The 21,942-nt window shown below is 37.0% G+C and overlaps 3 protein-coding genes and 1 non-coding gene across 4 annotated transcripts in view; 3 read left to right on the forward strand and 1 right to left on the reverse strand.

The window, feature by feature from the left end:
- The first annotated feature begins 205 nt into the window (after positions 1-205).
- Positions 206-8,420, forward strand: LOC114361358 (uncharacterized). Its single transcript, XM_028316355.1, has 5 exons — positions 206-242; positions 742-925; positions 1,365-1,534; positions 2,059-2,225; positions 8,043-8,420. Exons 2-5 carry the CDS (start codon positions 745-747, stop codon positions 8,242-8,244), a joined length of 720 nt encoding a protein of 239 aa, XP_028172156.1. The 5' UTR covers positions 206-242; positions 742-744; the 3' UTR covers positions 8,245-8,420.
- Positions 4,395-5,791, forward strand: LOC114361357 (leucine-rich repeat-containing protein 34). The gene has a single exon (XM_028316354.1). It carries the CDS (start codon positions 4,421-4,423, stop codon positions 5,789-5,791), a length of 1,371 nt encoding a protein of 456 aa, XP_028172155.1. The 5' UTR covers positions 4,395-4,420.
- Positions 8,421-9,685: 1,265 nt separating the features above from the next.
- LOC114361356 (GTPase-activating protein CdGAPr-like) overlaps positions 9,686-21,942 on the forward strand; it is a 69,964-nt gene continuing 57,707 nt past the window's right edge. Inside the window, exon 1 of the mRNA XM_028316352.1 lies at positions 9,686-10,103. The gene's annotated coding sequence lies outside the window, so the exon portion shown is untranslated. The remainder of the gene's footprint in view (positions 10,104-21,942) is intronic.
- TRNAK-CUU (transfer RNA lysine (anticodon CUU)) lies at positions 16,595-16,667 on the reverse strand. Its single transcript has one exon. It is a non-coding gene; the product is annotated as a tRNA-Lys (tRNA).

Consider the following 21,942-nt stretch of genomic DNA (forward strand, 5'->3'; position numbering starts at 1 on the left):
TGGATTTAATTTCACGTAAACAAACACTGACGTGGGGGCCTGAGAGGCCCGTATATATGTGTCTAATTAGTAGGTATTACCTGAGTACCTATTTATTATTTCACATCACATCCAGGCTCAGACATGCGCAAATCCAACTCGTCGCGCGCGGTGCGCCGCAACCCTTACTTCGGTGGCTGGAGCAGTAGCCTCCGACCCTCTTCAGAGGTGACATCACAGTGCGAGGAGTGCCAGGATCTGCCGTGAGTGTTCGGAAGTTTTAGTTAAGTTTAGTTGCTTGTCCTGTTAGTTTTATTACCTACATAAATTAGCTCAGACAAAGATTCACACCCCTAAACTTGAGTGATCTTTTCTCTTTATTGCAAAGTAAATACCACAGAATAATAATAAGTACTAAATACTGAGACACTTATAAATATACCCGTTTTCCTAATTTTTATGTGACCCCTATGGGTAACACCTCTATGATCTGTGGGGACACGCTTACCTAAAAGGAATTTTGTTTTCAAAGGGGGATTACGCGTCCCTTAGACAGTGACGGTTTATCGTTAGTTCGTAAATATAAAAACTAGCATCAATAGTCTTAATCCAGCACTGCGATAGTTCAGCAGCATCAACTAGCCTTTGATTTGACCGTAACCGGTGTTTTTGTATGGAGTTTGACAGATTTTTGACGTTTCTTACAGTCAAAGTAATGGTGCAACCCAGCCTTATAAATTATTTAAACAAATCCAATCACAGATCATGGTTTTCACCCGCCCACCCTCGGTTCCGTACCCCAACGTGTGGAGACGGTTCACGGTCCAGCGAGGCAGTTCCATCATCCACCTACGAGTCCAAGACCTGACAGAGGATCTGTTCGAAGCCAGCATCCAACTTCTGCTGAAGTACTTCACGAAGGACGAGCCGCCTTGCAAGTACATCGGTGAGTGATAACTGATGATAATCAGGTCGTTTAGACTCCCAGCAGTTTAATCGGCCGATATAGATAGTGCCATCCACGAAGACGCGCCCCACCATTCTTCCGCTAATGTTTAGTGTTATCGGTAAAAGCTAAATTATCCATGAGTGCACAGTTGCACACGCACACACACTACAATAATGACGCTCGGATTGCTCGGCTCAAACTCCCAGCACCCCGCGCTTCCCTCGACCAAAAATTGGTGGGGCGCGTCTTCGTGGATGGCAGGATCTATAGTTGGGATTTTTTTATAAAGAATCGGCCGATATAATGTGCGCACTTTCATACACCTTTCCAGCTTCGTCTTGATCATCACGTGCCCGCGAATGGGCCTAAGTAGGTACCTACTTACTGAATAAATAATTTGATTTAACTGTCAAGTGACATAAAACCCTTCTTCCAGGCATCCACAACTACCCGTCCGCGGTATCGGAACTAGAGAAACTCTGGCGGACCACAGTCAAAGACAACTTGTCTCTGGTCTGCGTTGAAGACAAGGAAGGGGCATCCGAGGTGGTGGGGGTGAATGTGCTGACTGTGGTCTGTAAGGGCGATAAGGAGGAACCTTTTCATGTGAGTAGAGAAGATGAATAGGCAGACTGGTCTAAAGTTCATCATCAGGTCATTTAGTCTCCACTGCACGAGCACGATCCACTTATAAAGTGCGCCAAAGCTCAAAAGTGAAGGCCCGTGACGTCACTACACGTGATCTAAAGTGTAGCACGCTGTGACGTCACGTGGAACATAACTTCGTAATTACTTGTTTGATAAACTCGCTTCCAACTTCAGCCTGATCATCACGTTTCATCAGGTTGTGGATAAAAAATAACCATAAGACACCGCGGCCTCGAGTCTCTGAAATTTTATTATGAGTTTAGTACATCCTAATTCCTACTTATGTAGGTATGTAGGTACTGACAGTTTAACTTTCCCCCGGGACAAACTTGACCTTCACTGGTTAGGTTTTTATTGGCGGTCAAGGTGTAGATCCTGGCTACATAGGAGTTGCAGCGATGGGTACAAAAGGTAAAAGGAACTATAGAACGTGAAAGTTTAAAATCTAATAAACATAACTTATTTTTTATTTTCCCATTCAGACAGAAGACCGGGTCTGGGCGAAGCTGTTCGGCGCTGTCGACCTGGTCTCCCGCAGCGTGGATATATTCACCCACTTTGGAGTCGACAAGTATCTGACCGCGTATGGCCTGGTGGTGCCTCCGGAATGGCGAGGGCTGAAGGTGGGACAGCAGTTATTGGAGTCCAGGTAATTATCAGTTAAAACTTTAGACTAGACCAATGCTGCTGCGGTGTAATGTGCCTTAAACGGTTGGTGAGGCCCAAATAACGTAAAAAGCCACTAAGGATACGATAATATGGTATGGTCTTCAAGGCGAGAGTGAATAAGCACTTACAGGGCAGATATGAACCATCCTAGACTGCATCCCACTTAACATCAGGTGCGATTGTGGTCAAATACCTGCCTTGTTATGCATAAAAAAAAAATGGTGGTGAGTGGTATTACCGTGCTAAGGATCAATTAAGGAGACATCTAAAAAGAGGTCTTTTAATCAGCCCTGGGGGCTCCTGTGTCGCGAGGGCCCCGTATTATGCGGTGGCTACGCCCTTAATTAAGACTTGATTCGCTCGCGTGAGTTACACAAAATGACTATCATGCATCCTCGCTAAGTTTCCCACTTCGGTGTCGACCTGCAGAGTTAAAACACCAAAGTTTCGAAGTTGCCACCCCTCTCGCGCAAAGCGAGATGCCAGCATGAGCGATGGTGACATATAGTTCCGTTGTCGAGCTGGTCTCCCGCAGCGTGGATATATTCACCCACTTTGGAGTCGACAAGTATCTGACCGCGTACGGCCTGGTGGTGCCTCCAGAGTGGAGAGGGCTGAAGGTGGGACAGCAGCTGCTGGAGTCCAGGTAGGGTCGATAAAATTATAATGGGGATGTTGCCTGGGTCAAAAAGCAAGAGTTTTAATTAGTCCGTCAGTTAACTTATCAAAAAATACTCTACACGTATTTTTCACTTTTTCAAACTATGTAATGAAAATTTAAAGAGATAAAGCGCCCCAAAGTTCATAAGAAGAGGCTCGTGACGTCAACGCTTGCTTAAAAATGCCGTTGTGACGTCGTGCGCAACTTCAACGCACCATAACTATGTAATTATTTGTTAGATTGACAAATAAAAATATACCTACGTGTCCAATATTTTTTGATATTAAACATTACGGACTAAAAAAATTTTTTTAGGCAACTAGCCTATGACTAGATTTAGGCCCAGTTTTTTGATTTTTAGTTAAAATAACTAATTGTTAAATTTTGCTACTAATGGTTAAATATTAACAAAATGTAAACAAATAGTTTAAAAATGTACTAAAAGTCGAGCTAACCATTGTTCGAAAAACATTTTTTTCTGAAATTTAACCACTTGTCATTTGACATCTGTCAAATTTGACCATTGGTTATTTTAACCACGAATCAAAAAACCGGGCCTTAGTCTGCGAGAATTTCAGTGTGTCACAGAAAAGACGCTTGTGACCAAAAGACAAGAGACCGCGACAAGAGAACGAGATGAGAGACCGCGACTGTTACTTAACGTTATCAGTCTCTATTTCAAATTATTGTTCAGTAGTTTTGCATAAAAGAATAGGTAGGTACGTGGAACAAACTTCCATCCATCCTCGAAGTCCCACCCATCGACATTGTTGGTGAACTTTGGTGAACCCAGAAAAATAAATAAAATTTTTAAAAAACACCCACAAAATAGGGTAAAATTTAAATTTGTTTTAACGGGTGAAATTACGCACAATATTAATAAGAAGGTTTTTTGTTATACTCAGCATCTTAATATAATGTGACAAAACGTTTTTCCACGCCATTAATCACCTAACCTTCCAAGCTCAGACAAAACCGGCTCAGCTATGGCTATACCCAAAACCTCTCTATAGATAGTGATAAACGACCGAGTTTTCCAGCCATCTTTATCTTTTATGAGGTGTCGAGGAATTCCCGCCCTCCGGACCACCGACCCTCTTCCAATAAATGAGGAATTTGTGGAATTTGTAAGGAACGCGACCGCAAGGAGGCGCGAACAATGAAGGCTGATTGGGAATCCTTGAAATGCTTATTGGAATACGCCGATGCTTAATGGGTTCTTACTAATGTTTTTGTTTGGTGTAATCGAACAATACTTCTCAATTATTATTGTAAATAAATGTACCTATAGCAAGTTCTTAGAGTAAGTAAATTGTAGGTTTTTGACTTTAAACTGTGCAACGGATCTAAGTAAAAAGATTCAAGAGGATGTTTATTATTTTGTACTTTTTAGTTCCGATCTTATTATTGTTTGATTCATGTTGTGTCATTTTTGTGTCATGATTGTTGTCAAAATGTTGAAAACATCGTCGAAAATTTTGTAATAATATTTTATTTAGCTTTATTAAAGTAAAATGGTTCAAAAATCACCTCGTCGAAAGCAAAGGAAATGCGTCTGCAATACCGAACATTTGCTGAAACAAATTACTGGAACTCCACGTCTATTGAGAAGTACAGAACTAAATAAAATACGTCTGAACCTTTTCACAGAAAGAAACTCCGATGGCACAGGGTTTCTGGTCCTCCGTGGTAAAGATCTGTACGACAGGTACCAAATAAGAATCCAAGACAGTGATATCAGAGCCATTTGCTTGTATATTCGAGAACAGCCGCGACGAATCACCATGGTGGATCTGTGCTACAACCAAATCACAGATCTTGGCTTTCATAAGCTGGTGAAGAAGTTACTGGTCAAAGGACGGTCCAGCGTGATCAATTTGAACGTCATGAACAATAGACTGACGGAGAAGTCTGCGCTAAGTCTGGCTAAATATGCGAAGTTTATGAAACTGAAGTATTTGAGATTGAATGGGAATAAACTAGGGACTAAAGGCGGAGAATATTTCGCAAAGTTTCTGATTGATAACAAAAGTCTCGAGTACTGTGATATAGCACAAACTGGACAGACACTGACGAGTGTGGCCCCAATCATAACAGCATTGAGAATCGATCACGGCGCGAATACTACGTTAAAAGTGTTCGATTTCAGCCGAATCAATCCGCTCTTCAATCGATACAATTACGAAACCAAATGGTTAGCTTATCATATCGAATATTTGCTTGAAAGAAACAGCAGCATTATTGAGCTGCATTTGCAGAAAAACGACTTCATCAGCCACGACATGGAGTATTTCGCGCGAGGCTTAAGACGGAATAAGACTCTTCTATATTTAGATTTAGGGTACAACCGGATCGGGGATTATGGAGCTGAGTTGCTAGCGAAATACCTTGCTGAATCACCGCAGTTGATCCTATTAAATATAGCAGGAAACGAGATCAAAGACACAGGTGCAAGAGCTATAAGTTTTGGAATGCCATATTCAAAGATTCGGGCTTTAGATATTTCTAATAATAAGCTGACCGATCGAGGAGTTCTGGACATTCTCAATACGATCAAAAAGCCGTTCTTTCTGAGATTCCTAAACATTTGGGGAAATAAATTTGGGCATGTCACGTGTGGAGTTATAGAAAGAATGCTTCTAAGTGGAGTGCTATTCCAGCACACGATTGACGTGAAAATTTACATGGTCGATGAAGTTTTGTATGCTGCTTACTACCCCAATCCTGCTGATAGGAATAAGCACTTGTATTATTGTGAACTGGACTTTGGTTTTGCTCAACCAATTTGCCATATCAAAAGGAATGTAATTCCTGAGAAGAAACCAGTGAAAGTGGATTGCAAGCAACGCCATAAGCTCGATAAGACGGACCGGAATAGATTTTGAATGTTTTCTTTGTTATAGTTTTGTTTGTTAAATTATGTATTTTGTAGATTAAATAATTTTCGTTTGGTAACCATTGTTTTCTATGAAGCTATGCTGTAGGTACCTCACCTACCTATTTAGTTTTTCTGTGTTCTTTCTACTCAGCGAGGAAATTCAGTCAAACCGATGTAATTTACATGTCACAGGTACAATAATACATATAATTATGTACTTACACTGTTTAATGATTATCCTGGAGGAAAAAACAACTAGAATATTTTAATTATATGAAAGTTTATACATGAAAGCAGGTAAAAAAGGCAAACTTGACGTAATGGTGTTCTCTCTCAGTCATCCCTTGTAGGGCATGAATATCGGAATCTCGGAATCTCGTAATATCGGAATCTCGGACTGCGAGATCCGATATTTCAATTCCGATATTGAGCGACCCGATATCGTAATATCGGAATCGGATAAAAGTTTTAATTGAGATTTTAAACAAAGCGTTTAAACTCGCCACAACCTACCACAAAGCCCAAAGTACATGATTGGCAAAGACCAATGATTTTCTCATGTCTCTCACCATCACTTTTTGTTCCACTGCAAATATTTTAATATCTTTACTATTTATGGTTAATTTAACTTGTTCTAAATCAATTTTAGCATTTGCCATTGGTACTTGGTCAACAAAGAACGACATCTCAACTCCCTTTCAAACATTAATTTTACTGGACTATGGACCGTCAGTTCTGCGTACTATGTGCCCTTCCCATTGCCACTTCAGCTTGCTAATCCGTCGGGCTATGTCAGCGACCTTAGTTAGTTTACGGAGCTCCTCATTTCTGATTAGATCTCGTAAAGAAACACCAAGCTTATCCCTCTCCGAAGCACGTTGTTCCCTATATTCAAAGGCCACGTTTTCGAGCCGTATATCATCACTGGTAACACACACTAATTGAAGACTTTCGTCTTCATATTCGACGATTTACCTCTTTCTCGAAATTGCATCTAACTACCTAGCTGATCGTTTGTCCGAGATAGACATACTTCATCATCATCATCATCATTTCAGTCACAGGACGTCCACTGCTGAACATAGGCCTCCCCAATGCTTTCCATGTTGATCGATTGGTAGCGGCCTGCGTCCAGCGCTTCCCTGCTACCTTTACGATGTCGTCGGTCCACCTTGTAGGTGGACGTGGATAGACATACTTACTTGTCAATAATCTCGAGAATTGAGCTCCTAACCGAAACTGGGTAAGGAGCAACATGGACATTCGACATAAGCTTCGTTTTTCCATATTCATCCGAAGGCCTACCTGTTGGGAGACTCGATTAAGATCTTCGAGCATTGTGATAAGGTCTTCCAACGGTTCTGCCTTAGCGGAAAGCGCAGCGTAGGACTCATTACCACTAGGTGGACCGACGACCTCATAAAGGTAGCAGGAAGGCGCTGGATGCAGGCCGCCACCAACCGGCCATTGTGAAAATCAGCATCGGAGCCTGTGTTCAGCAGTGAACGTCCTATGACTGACATGATGATGATGATGATGGCTCGTGGTTTTGTGAGTTGTACATCGATAATCAAAAAGACGAAAGAGAAAAAGAGAAGAAAAAAAAATTGAATATGCTTGTAATTTGTTCAATTACAAGATTTACAAGCATATTCAAGTTTTTTACCACTCTCTACAATTTTTGTAACACGTGATTTGAATGACTAAAATTCGTTCCGCCAACATAAAACAGGGTAATATAATGAAGGAGTAAAAAAGTTTGTATGATACCTGTCATTTTACAAAAACACTTTAATTATTTGCTAGTCCATATAGGCTCATTATCAGTAACCATTCATTATCAGGTGATCCGTCTGCTCGTTTCCCTCTTGTCACATAAAAATCAAATGCAATGGATACCCATAACGTAAAAATGGTTTTAAAATACTTCAATTTTAAAGTGCTGTTTTGTACCAAATTAAAGATTTTGATTAAAATCATTATTTTATTGTAAGCAATCCAGAATTCTTACGAATATAACCAAATATTAATTTTATAGCACACGAACTCAATTCCGATATTAATATCGGAATTCCGATATTGAGATCTAATATCGGAATCCAATATCGGAATTGAAAACCTTCCGATATTACATGCCCTAATCCCTTGGGGCAATCTGAAATGAAATTAGGCTGTGCAACGAAAATAGTTAAAATACCTTATGCACTTATTTTTGATGTCTTAATTAAACTATAAAAACCTTATTTTCATTTTTCCAGGGTCCCCTTCTGCAAATCCCTCGGCATCAAAGTCACAGTGACAGTGTTCACCGCTGCAGCGTCCCAAGCTGTGGCCAAGAAGGCAAACTTCGTCGACCTTTACGAGATCACCTACGAGGAGTTGGGAAAGAAGGGATTCCTGTTTCCCGGGGTTGAAGAGGATACTAAGTCTTCAAAGCTGATGGCGCTTGTTATTGATTGAACGAACTCAGATTTTGCTAAAAATTATGCCTTTTTTGGTGCTTTTTTCACTGGCATAGTTACAGTAGATGGGAAAGCATTTTAGAAATGGAATTATCATTTTATACGTGTATTTATTGCAATATTAGTAGTTATTAATATTTAAATAATATACGCTTATTAGTATTTATGTGTGTGTGTTGGAAAGGGTACCAAACCAAACTTATTGAAGTATCTTGTAACTAGTCATGGGATTGTAATCCAGTTTTATTTAGGACTAGCTTTCCGCCCGCGGCTTCGCCCGCGTGGAATTTTGTCTGTCACAGAAAAACTTTATCGCGCGCGTCCCTGTTTCAAAAACCGGGATAAAAACTATCCTATGTTCTTTTCCGGGACTCAAACTATCTCTATGCCAAATTTCATCAAAATCGGTTGCGAGGTTTAAGCGGGAAAGCGTAACAGACAGACAGACAGACAGACAGACAGACAGACAGACAGAGTTACTTTCGCATTTATAATATTAGTTGGGATTTGATCTAGACAAATACAGTATTATTTTCTGTGATATTATTTTATAAATAGATCTATGTATACCTAGTGATTGTATACCTACTTTTATTTTTTTTATGAAACATAATAAAGCCATATTATACAATATACCTAATCTTGTTTGTAGATTATTGTATATTATTGGCATACCTATTTATAAGAGTAGGTAATACTTAATTTATTTTGCAATCTATTATGGTTAAATATAATATAATATCAAGTTACCATTCCTAAAACTGTAGCAAAAATATTGTATTGTATTATGAGCATTTATAAAGCAATAATTATACAAATTTTACCAATTACTACGTATTTTAATTGATTTATTTGTAATCGTATCAATCGAAGTCCTATTAACTAGGCCTACGTCCAGTTACAAAACATTACATTGTGGTCCAGTGGTCTACCATTGGGATACAGTACAAACAAAATGTACTTTAGGGTGGCGCAAAGCGCAATGCATGAAGTTTTTACCTAGATGGCGATGCTGGTAGTTTAAAATAATAATTAGTAGCATAACACAATGGTTGGCTGACGGCATTAAGTTCGCTTTTTCCAGTTTCTCCAAATAAATAACTCGAATAACATTTGTCTCAAAAATTAAATGGGTTTGCTTTTCTCTCGATTGACCGCCACCTAGTGGCTAAGACCTGCACCATTTTGCATTTACTAAAACTCCATCTGTAATGATTACATTGAAACAAGTTTAATTATTTGCGTGAGCTTTCCATAAAATGGCATAATTATTCTTTGTTAAAAATAAATTAATCCGATAAATAAAATCTAACGCAAGCTTACGATTGATAAAATAACTATTCATCCTTTTTGGGGTTCTATAATATTTTTGGGGAAATTTAGATTTTCAAGTTGCAACACTAAAATCCAAAATGGCGTCGGCCAATGTTCCCCTCGGCTGTCAAACGGTTGTTGACTCTTGTGGGTGTATTACTTTTTTCATCAAATTAAATAATAAAAATTAATTAGAAATTAAAGGTAACCCAACTAGTCTAATTACGTCGTGATTGGTGACTGAAAGTGTTATTTTTCTTCAGTTTTCTGTGATTTTTGCTGCAGTTCCATAAAAATGGGCCGCGGAAATACGTTTCGATGGTGATGATACGTAAAATTGTTTTTAACTCGATATCCTGTTTGGATACCGAGTTGCTGTGACTACGATCAGTTTTTCCACAATATCCTGTGATTATAGACTTCGATTTGTGATATACAGTTTTGTGGTGACTTCAGTTTTCGTAATTTTTTAAGTGACGTGTGACGAAAAGTTTCAATGATGGATTTTCTACGGTGTGTTCTACATCGCCCCCTGCAGTGAAGGTATGTTTATAAATAACGCTTCAGAAAGTAAACAACAGTGATATTTTAAGGACCAATGCCCTACGACTTTGTTACAAAAGTACTAGTTTCTTGTCAATATTTACACGAATCATTCGTTGTTCGGAATTTTACGCTACTTTATCTAGGTAGGTAAAAGTATTTAGTAATCGAAGAGAAGAAAGCATCGAACTAATTTAAGTATGAAAATAGCCCTTTATACTTCTTTCTTAGGTATCTTTCTATGGTTATTATTAGGATTGGGATAATTCCTGCAATTCTATTCTAAATATTATTACTTAAAGTAGGTAATTAGACTGAAACTTATACCCTCTAAAGTTTGTCCAATTCCATACCTAAACATCATTGAAATCTACTAGCCTTTCAAAGATACAAATGATTTAATGTAAACAAAGCCTAATATCAAAAGGAATACAAATACAAAATATTTTATTTCATTACAAAAGTACATTAAATAACATACAGGAAAGTTTGAAAGAAAACCTAAAATCAAATAAACACAGAAATAATAATTGCTAAATAAATAATGTTCATCAATAATTCTAAAATAAACATAAGACTAATGAAAATTTCATGATAAGGGTCATTCCATCGTTTCGGGTGTTACGTTCGTACACACATATTCAACAATTTCATGTATTTTGAAACAGTATTTTAATAATGTTAGTGCCTTAATCTGTCCGTTTTTAGTTGTTTTATCTAAATAATAAAGTTTGTACAGCTTAGAATGTAGGATAACGAAAATATGAGTCGAAAAGTGTGCGTTTCGGGCGTTACGAGATTTTGCCTCTATGTTCTGACTGTTGCTGCATTTACTCGAAATTTAGCGAATTTTCTTAAGGAATCATACCTAAAACTTACAGGACTTCTAAAGTATGAAATTTACAAACCATGTAACATACAATCACTGTTAAATAAAACGTTTTACTATTTTTTTATAAATTTTTTCTTTGTTTCGGGTGTTACAATGGTTCTGTTTCGGGTGTTACGAGTACGAAAATTCAACGCGTTTTATCGATAAAATCGGTGTTTTATTAGTCTCTGGGTACTACGAAATAAGGAGTACAACAAATAAACACAAATAGAGCGAATTCTGGTTTGAAATTACGAAGCAGCTTTTTTTAAAAAATAAACAAAGTTCAAGTTTAATTTTTCCTCAGAATATAGCTTTTTCTGTTGTTTTTGGCTTGAAATAGCATTACTTTAATTTCTAATAACGATATTTATTGGAAATGTCAAACATCAACACTTTTTAGCAATACCTTAATTTTAGTGTTAAGTCGACATTTCAAAAAAGTCTTAAATTGAGAAATATGACTCCTTTTCCGATGCCAGCGTTAGTGGGAGGTCAAAGGACCCTCACAGTAATACTTTTTTACTTCTCCAAGCAATATACACACATTATCGACATATAAATAAAAATGTAATGCCCGAAACGTTTCGGGTGTTACAGTTTTTAATCAAGAAAGAAACATACTAAATTAGTATCATGCTCAGATATTAGTTAGTATTTGAAATCATTACTACCATGACCTTACTTTTACCAAATATTGTTACCCTAATCTATGTGTAAGGTACAATAATAAAACAAATACCTGTTTTTCTGTTTCGGGTGTTACATCGCCGAAGTAACAAGAAAACACACTTAAAACTTGATGATCATCAATTTTTTTGGGACTATGACGCTATCTACCAATACTATGATAAATACCCTCGAATCATATAGTGGCAAAACGTTTCACAGATTGATAGTTTTTTTTAAATTGTATTACCAATAATTAGAGAGAAAATTATCATTCAGACAGTTGACTTAAGTATAGACTTTGAAGACTAATAACTTAAAAATTACTTGTTTCTTTCAGATTTTTTTTGTTGCACATTATAATTTGGAATGTCTACTTTCAAAATTCATCAGATTTAATGCGAAAAGAACATATTTAGTTTTTCACCCTCGGTAACATTTGTCATGGAATGACCCATAACACTCATTTGATAAATGAGTGAGCTCATCAATTAAAAATAATTATCAGTGAAAGATTAAATTGATAACTTTCAGTCTAGTTTGTTAAGTTTGAATTAATTTGGTTTTAGTTCAATATTCATACATTTCTGTCCATAAAATAACATGTTTATGGGCTGGGTTGCACCTAGGATGACCCTGTCTTACTTAATGTCAATTCAAACCAAAGTTTAACTAGAGTTTCATCATCATTTCAGCCATAGGACGTCCACTGCTGAACATAGGCCTCCCCCAATGATTTTCATAATAACCCGTTGGTAGCAGATGACATCCAGGGATTTCCTGACTCCTAACTAGAGTTTAACTTTTTGTAATAAGGATGTCTTTAGTCCTACTGGAAGAGAAAGCAATTTTAACCTCGTAAGTCCTGTGTTTTTTCAACAGCAGTATTCATATCTGCCGGATGTACTATACCAAGTACAAACTAAGAAATGTGCTTCAGACCGAGATAAAATATTGACGGTTTTACATAGTTTTTTAAGTGTTACCTTATGTTTTGTATTTTTTACTGTAAGTTAAGCATCTTTAGCACCTGTTTTAAAAGAAAAATATTGAAAATAATTTGTACTCCTGTAAGTACGTTAGGCTTTTTATACAGTGTAAAAAACAATATGATTAAGATAAAGGTTTTATTTATGTATTAAAAATATATCATTTTTTGTTCTAAACGTCCCTTAAGTAAGCAATAATTATAAAATTCAGTCTTTAAGACAAAATTATTTGGCCTTAGCGTTTTATATGGAGAATTTCACCAAAATTATTTTTTTCATACTAATATTTTTGGGATTTTTTAAAAAGCCATAAAGTCAAACATTATGAAATTTTGTAGGTAGATTGAAACAACATTAAGCTATAAAAAAAACTAAAACATTTTTTTAAAATTGGTATCTGTATAAAAATATATTTATTTTTGTTTAATGGAAACGGACGACAATTAGGACGAGCTGTCTTTGAAAATCAAATTCAAATTAAAAAAATCAAATTAAATTTAGCATTTTATACGTAAAAGTAAGCTCTTGAAGTCAAATTTCAAATAATAAAAGAATGATGGACATAGCTATACTATGAAAGAAATTACATAGTAATGAACATTGAAGAAAAAAAAAACGCTAATTTCATACCTAATACAAATTTCATACAATTTTTTGGGTAACAAATGCCTAACGTACTATATCAAGTACAAATTATTTTGACCGATCATGAACCTCCTAAAATACTAAGTTTCTTTTTAAATTTTGTTTAATTTACAAAAACTATAATTTATATTTACTGATACATTTAAAAAACAAGACAAAAAACCAAAGATTACTTTGATATAAACAGATAAACTATCCTCGTGCCAGCCGGCAATCCGACCCCGTGACCATTTTGCGAAAAAATGACACTGACACTGACAGTTGACGTTACCTGTCTAACATGGCGGAATTGACCATAGAGTATTGAATGAGTATGGTCGTATAATTTTTGCCATTGTAAAAAAACTACCCGGTAAATGGGGAAAGAAAGATTTGTACTTGGGTAAGTACATTGGGCAGTTACTCTTGCTTTGTAGTTTAAATGTCAGGTCTGAACTACTATCCTTAATATGTACTTGTACAAGTACGCGGGGACTTACGAGGTTAAGCTGAATTTGTCTTCAAAAATAAGATAAACTTGCTCAATATTGCAAGTGTTTAAAAATCAAATTAAAGCTAAAATAAAAATAAATACAAATATTTACAAATAATGAGTCTAATTATTGTTGTCTCAATATTTACCCAGATGACTAGCCTCATTTCTACACAGAATGGCTACAATATATTATTTAATCTTAACTAATACTACAACAAAAAGTTTGATCTATAAACATTAATTTATAATGAGCTTGTATACAAGCTAACTAAAGTACTATTTCTCCCATTATTATGTTACTAACATTACAACTTTTTTGGTGAACAAATCAAACTCATGTTAACATTCAGTAAATCTTGAAATTAATACACAGATCAATATGAGATAGGCACCTACTTCATTCTATTTTGTATACCTGCAGTTGATAGCACATCCTTCAGATTATTTTTGTTGGTAAATACCTAATATAAACTACAGTGAAAGAAAATAAATAAGTAATTATACTATCAATGGTTCAGAGAAAACATTAGAAGTCCCATAAAGTCATGTTACACACCATTGGCGACTGGTAGTCTCTCTCAGACCTCTTATCATCATCATCATTTCAGCCACAGGACGTCCACTGCTGAACATAGGCCTCCCCCAATGACTTCCATATTCAGACTCAGTGATTGCGACTAGAATAATGAAAATAAAAAAATTCATTTGTCAGATATCAGAATAGTCTGTATTTCCAATTGTCAATAACTTTCACCGAGCACAAATCAATTAACAACACCGATGTGTTTGGCTAGAAACTGCTAATTGCCACGGAAGATCTAGATTTTCACTTGTTCCCCTGAACTCAATTAGTGATTTGAAGTGGTTTGTGTGATTATTAGAGTCGTCAGTATAGTAGGCACAGTTGGTATTAATGTAAGTAGGTGCTTGTTGAAAAAATATTAGACTTAGAAGAATGATAATATGGAAAGGACATTGTGACGATCAAATACTCCATGTGACCATGTGCATAATTATGTGCGTTAATAATTATACCTGGAAGCCAGAATCGTCTGGTGCCCCCTGCCCCCCCCCCCCCCAGGATTTTGAGCTACCGATTCGAAGATGATAGTTGATAGTATTGACTCATGAGCTATACCAATCGCTCCCTCGTATCATAACAGTTATGTCAGGGGCCAGCTCCCCCTGAAAAACGACCCTAGATAAGCCAATGGCCATGTTATTCTAGCAGACTTCGAGGAGAATACTTCATTGTGGCAGAGTAGAATAGTAGCACTCTCACTCTCCTTATGGGTGTAAAACGCGGCAAAAGGGACAAACATACAAATGCCAGGCAACCCCAACCCAGCTAGGGTGTGTGTAAGCCAAATCTGCCATTTGATGTAATAATAAATAACTAAATAAATTGGGTTTTTATTGGCGGTGGAGCTGTAGATCCTCCATTTGTCTCTAGTAAATTAGAGGGTCGTGCTCCCTGTAGTGGAGTCTAAACGACATGATGATGATAAGGAACTTATCTTTTGATCTTTACCAGCGATAGCAGTCGCTAAAAATGCGTTTACCGCCTCCGAATGCATGAAGTCGCGAAATTGCGATGCTGCATCGATCGATACAGTCGCAAAATCGTCGATCGTTGATGCTAAAAGTAACGGGACTATTCCCACCGCTGCAACTCCTGTGTAGCCAGGATCTACAGCTTGACCGCCAATAACACAACCAGTGAAGGTCAAGTTTGTCCCGGGGGAAAGTTAAACTGTAATTGGACCCGCAACGAAATTAATCAGAAGAACATAGGAGGAGCAGAGCGGAGAAGTGTTTTGAATAACCAATCAGATTTCATTATTTTCCACTTCTCGTTCTCCGCTCCGCACTGCTCCGCTCCGCTACGCTTTGGTGGAAACCGACCTTCATCTATAGTAGTTTCATCCACGAAGACGCGCCCCACCATTCTTCCGCTAATGTTTGATTGTTATCGGTACACGCTAAATTATCCATGAGTGCACACGCACACTACAATAATGACGCTCGGATTGCTCGGATCAAACTCCCCGCACCCCGCACTTCCCTCGACCAAAAATTGGTGAGGCGCGCCTTTGGAAGAAACGATCTATACGGCTCTTAGCATAACAAAAGTATCGCCACAATCCTATTTAAAACAATGACGCAGTCCGGTTAAAATTTCTCTAATCTCCCAGTTCCTAATTGCCCCCAATTAATGCGAGTAGATAAGGCCCTTCGGTTAATCTCTTGGTAGACTCAGTAACCACAGTCAGCGGTACGATACAGTTTGCTTTGCATTTGTCTCGCGTTTTGCGTGAAAAATGTACAAATGTGGGTAAATATAAATAAATGGCAAAATAAATCTTTCCGGCTTTTTCTGAAAATGCTGGCTAGAAAAAAAATCGTACGAGTGGTTAGTAGGTCTACTCGTTTGGAGCAATCGTTAATATGGTGCCAAAGTTTTAGTATTAAGCATTTTTCATACTGGATGCGTCTGCGATCAGGCAGATGAACGCAGCCCGCACTTGTTTATTTTGTGTTCTGTGCTCGTGCCCGCACTGTCACATCGCATCAATTCAAAATGTATAGAGAGAGACCCACATGGTACATTATTATTCTTTGGTGATGCGTTCACTTGACTTGATCGCAGACCGCATACAGTATGGCTAATCCTTAGAAGAGGAATATCGAGTCATAGTCATAATATTCCCGAATCTACTTATTTGTTAGGTTCCAATTTTTTCTATGCCTATTTGATAGGAGAAATATTCTAAATAAAATAAAACGAAGATACTTTTAGGTATTTGCTTCTTCAAAAAACAAAAATGCCAAAAACGTACTTCGCCCAACGTGGGGCTCGAACCCACGACCCTGAGATTAAGAGTCTCATGCTCTACCGACTGAGCTAGCCGGGCTGTGAGAGGGATGCCGAAATTATGCACCCCAAACTATTCACTCGCTTCAGATAAAGTTTTTGTTAGCTTTTTTTACCGACTTCACAAAAAACGGTTTTCTATTTATGTTTTTTATGCTGAGTTTCGTAACGAGTGATTCGGGTACAAGTTTTGGAGCGACAAAACAACTGACAAAAGAAATAGGTCAAATAGGTACTATTCTAAACGACACAATTTAGGCAGTCTTATCGCTAGGAACCGATCTCTTCCAATACTCCAAAGCACCCAAAGATAGGACAGTTGTCTTTACTAACATAAACAATTATTGTAAAGAGCAAAGATTTGTATGTTTGTATTGAATAGTCTCAGAAACTACAGGACCATTTGAAAAATTCTTTGAGAAGAATCCAATTTTTTTCTGATGAAGCATATTTTTTTTTTAATTTTCAAATTTTTTGTCAAATACCTTTAACTATAATATAGGGTGTGCCGCAAATATACATAGTTGTTTATTCATGAACCTATTATATCTTTCTAATCAATGGTACATGCTATAACCTCAGCCAATAGTGTGATAGTTGAAAATGATCTAGATTCAATTTAACAGACTCAACTTGTAAATTCTCGAAAGTGTCACCATCGCGCGTTTCTCCCGCTTTAGCATTGCTGGCACGATCTGCGCGTACGCACTGAAAGCGGTGCGTATGCGGCTGTCATTTATTTATTTGGAAGAAAGAAACAAATAAGTTAAGAGTTTAAGAAACTAAAAACACGCTTTTAATTACTGCACTAAAAGGCCAAAAAGAAGTGCCTATGGCCACCTCCTGACTTCATAATCAGGACCCTGGACATCATCTAGCACTTAAATGTTTGAAAAGACAAATCCAATGAATCCAAACTCGATGAGTTTCGACCGTTTTGTTTAGGAGTTTCTATGGCCACCTTCCAGTCCCATGATCCCACCATCAAACCAACTCGATGGTACCATAATATTGTATTGTCATCTAATCTACAACACTTTTTCTGAATCGATCGTCGGTCCGCCTAGTGTGAGGCCTGCCTACACTACGTTTTCTGAGAACTTTGCCCTTTTCTGAATCGATCGTCGGTCCATCTAGTGTAAAGCCTGCCTATGTACATTTTCTGAGAACTTTGCCCTTTTCTGATTCATTATTTTTGGAGGATATTCAAAGTGACTCATACAAATAATATTAGTTAGTATTATAATTTATTTACGGCCCATACGTTTGTATTTAACCGCACTGTGGTTAGTTACTGTGAGACAATATCTAATTACCTACTTTGTATTTCAATAACAAGTCTCTAACGTAAACTAGGTACAAATATGTTGTAATTAAATATGAATAATTTAAGGCCACCAGATGACCAATTTTTCGAACAAAAATATACTAGAGGTCAAACATAAATCTATTATACTTCTACAGGGTGGAATTTTGTAATGCCACCTGGAAGGAAACTACTCTTAATACCGTACTTAGAAAATTTTACTCAAAGAAAACATTCCTTTAATTTTGGAAAGAAAGAAATCTGCATTCAAAGATTTTCGTAAAATTTTCAAAAATTCACCACCATACCATACAATTTTCTGTAAATAATTCAAATAATTTAAGATTTCATGGTTTTCCTTTCATTTGATTTATCAAGTTTGTTAGAGAGATTTCATCCTTATACTTAACCCTGTCGACGATGCAATAAAAATACGGGGTGTATTTTTTAACAGATTTTAGTTAGTTCGATTCCAGGGTGTGGCAAGCAATTTTTTTGAAATCTTTGAATGCAGTTCTATTTCTTTTGAAAAATAAAGGAATGTTTTCTTTGAGTAAAATTTTCTATCTACAGTATTAAGAGTACTTTCCCTCCAGGTGGCGTTACAAAATTCCACCCTGATATACCTACTTACTATATTATAAATGCGAAAGTAACTCTGTCTGTCTCTCTGTCTGACTCGCTTTCACGCCTAAACCACTGAACCGATTTTAATGAACTTTGGCATAGAGATAGTTTGAGTCCCGGGAAAGGACATAGGATAGTTTTTATCCCGGTTTTTGAAACAGGGACGCGCGCGAAGAAGTTTTTCTGTGACAGAGAAAATTCCATGCGGGTGAAGCCGCGGGCGGAAAGCTGGTACACAATAATCCGGGCTTTTTCAAGGCAAGAGTGAATAGGCACTTACAGGGCAGATATTATATGTACCATCCTAGACTGGCATCTCACTTGACATCTGGTGCGATTGCGGTCAGATACCTGCCTTGCTATGCATAAAAAATGTAACACCCGTATTCACACGAAGCAGAAAATCGAACGCACAGCTGAATAGAGCTCTGTGATTGGTTCGTGTGTCACCCTGCGCGTCCACGCGCACTGTGAGACCTCATAGTAAGGTTTTTGAATACGGGCGTCAGTTATATCCAGTTATATCCATTGCGATTGGCTGTTTATTATTTAACTTTCTACCGTTGCAAATGTCAGTCCTCGACCCTCGAAGCCTGCCGCAAGGTCGACAGGCTTTGGTTGCCCTTCCCTGAACTGCATCAGTCATCAGTCAGACCTTATGATGAGTCACTTATAAATATGTATGTATTTTTAAAGTCTGTAAACCCTTGAAAAAGAGACTGACAATAGTGACCGAGTTTCTTGCGCTGCTTCTTCTCAGTACTGGCCCATTTATTGTCCTGAAGCAGTGGTAGGGTTAATACTGGGACGTGTACAAGTGCTTTTTAAAAGCCTACCTGCATAAATAAATGAGTTTTATAGATGTGGGTGAGGCTTTCACCTATTACGGAGTTTATAACATTACGTTTTATAATTAGCAGACGGAAACTTGTAATATTATCGACAATTTGTCACGACAGCTCTTGCACGCGACTATCTTCTATACTTAGATTAATTAATCTAAGCATCTAGTATACTGAAGAGTTTGTTTGCACGCGCTTATCTCAGGAACTGGTCCGATTTGAAAAAATATATTTGTGTTGGATAGCCCATTTATCGAGCAAGTCTTTGAGTTAACAACATTACCCTACAGCAGCGTTGCCAGACGTCCCGATTTTGGCGGGACGCGCACAGTGGTCTGAAAATGAAGCTCCCATACCATAGAAACTTAATGTCAGAAATTAATAAATAAAAATATGTATTGTGTTTAGTATACCTCCCTTTGTTTTACTAATATAGTATGAAGGGTATGAGTAGCTCCATGTGTGAGAAAAAAAAATATTTTTATTTTTTTTGTATGGAAAAAACCACTTAAAGTGGATTTTTTTTAAACTGAATAGAACTGAAGGGCTGGTACTCACATGAGCTATTGCACCATACATGGCGATCAAGATGACATACAATTCTTGTGCCGTTGGGTGCCGCTTTGCACGTAGCAAGCTTTGGAAATTTTGAATTTTCGGTAGGCGATATTTCAAGTCTTTGATGTTATTTTATGAAGTTATTAACCGCTTTCAATACGAGAAAAGTATGTANTTTAATCAAAATTGATTTCTATTATTTTCATTAGCAGGTTAGTAACTAATAACAATGTCAGTTACCAACTGGTTGGTTACTTCATTCAATGATTAAACTTTTTATTTTTTTATATTTTCAAAATAAAAATTATTTAAAAATATTCCTATTATATTCCTAGTTATATGAGTATTAATTTACATACTATTCTCGTATTGAAAGCGGTTAATAACTTCATAAAATAACATCAAAGACTTGAAAGATCGCCTACCGAAAATTCAAAATTTCCAAAGCTTGCTACGTGCAAAGCGGCACCCAACGGCACAAGAATTGTATGTCATCTTGATCGCCATGTATGGTGCAATAGCTCATGTGAGTACCAGCCCTTCAGTTCTATTCAGTTTAAAAAAAATCCACTTTAAGTGGTTTTTTCCATACAAAAAAAATAAAAATATTTTTTTTTCTCACACATGGAGCTACTCATACCCTTCGTACTATATTAGTAAAACAAAGGGAGGTATACTAAACACAATACATATTTTTATTTATTAATTTCTGACATTAAGTTTCTATGGTATGGGAGCTTCATTTTCAGACCACTGTGGGACGTCCCGATTTTTAAATCAAATTTAAATGTCCCGCGCGGGACAGGCTCGGTCCCGCTTTTCGGAGAGAACTCGACTGTACGTGGCGTACGTACTAAATCTGATTTAAAATATTATTTTTATTGTTAAAATACATTTTCTATAACTACTTTTGCTATCTATTGTCACGTAAACGTAATTTTAAGTCAAATAAAAAGATAAATATTTGAAAACCTTTGATTATTTATATACGTTTTTTTACTATGTCCCGCTTCTGACGGAAGAATCCCGCTATTTTCACTCAAAAAGTACCAAAGTCCCGACTTGGCGAAAAAAAAAACTGGCAACGCTGCCCTACAGCCAATAGGGGCGGAGTTATGAAGAAAAATGTTGCATAAACGGGAAATACACTCAACATCAAATAAACCGCACCTTCCGCGCCGCGAACTTTAAAGATTTTCTTCTGACACAATCATGGTGCCCCAACAATATTGGTGTTATTTGAAAGCCCAATAAATATCCTTAAAGAAAAACACATTTAATTTCTTAATAAATGATTAACATATACCATAAATGTGACTTGAAAAAAGACCTCACTTTGGGCTTCACCAACCTCTGGGATCAATTAGACCAAATTTTATGGTTATAAAACCAAATAATGATCACACGTGTCCTCTTTAACAGATGGATAGCGACTTAACAGTTTTGTAGCCATAAAAGTTGGCTCAAGCGTAAGTACCTATTTTTTGAAGAAGTGACTCTGGGTCCTTCTAAAGACACATTTTTGGGGTAAAAACCTTTCCTTGAATGAAATGAAGTTTAGAACTAGGCTTTTAAATGGTGCCAATATTGGTGGGAAGTGGGGATGCATACGTTTAAAAGTGCTTGTCGCGGGAGGTGCGATTTATTTGATGTCGAGTGTATTATTCAAATTATTTTCACAGCTGAACATAATTTCCTTTGACAGTGTAGGTATCTAAGTACAAAGAGAAAGCCTCATAACCCATATTACAAAGCGCAAATGCCAACCACAAAGCCTAGGCATTGCGAACATCCGAAGTATTCGACAGAGCTAGTGTTGGGAAGACTTGGCACTTGTCCCACCCTTGACTTGGAAGTTTCAAAAATATCAAGACAAAATTGACTAGAGTGCCTGGAATTTAAAAAAAAAAACAATTATCACGACTGAATTGACTAGTGCTAGTAATTTTTTCTTAAAGGTTTTAAACCAGGGGTGTCATCCG

This window comes from Ostrinia furnacalis, unplaced genomic scaffold, assembly GCF_004193835.3.
Source record: "Ostrinia furnacalis isolate ACB-3 unplaced genomic scaffold, ASM419383v2 OfSCF5652, whole genome shotgun sequence".
Classification (NCBI taxonomy): Eukaryota; Metazoa; Arthropoda; class Insecta; order Lepidoptera; family Crambidae; genus Ostrinia; species Ostrinia furnacalis.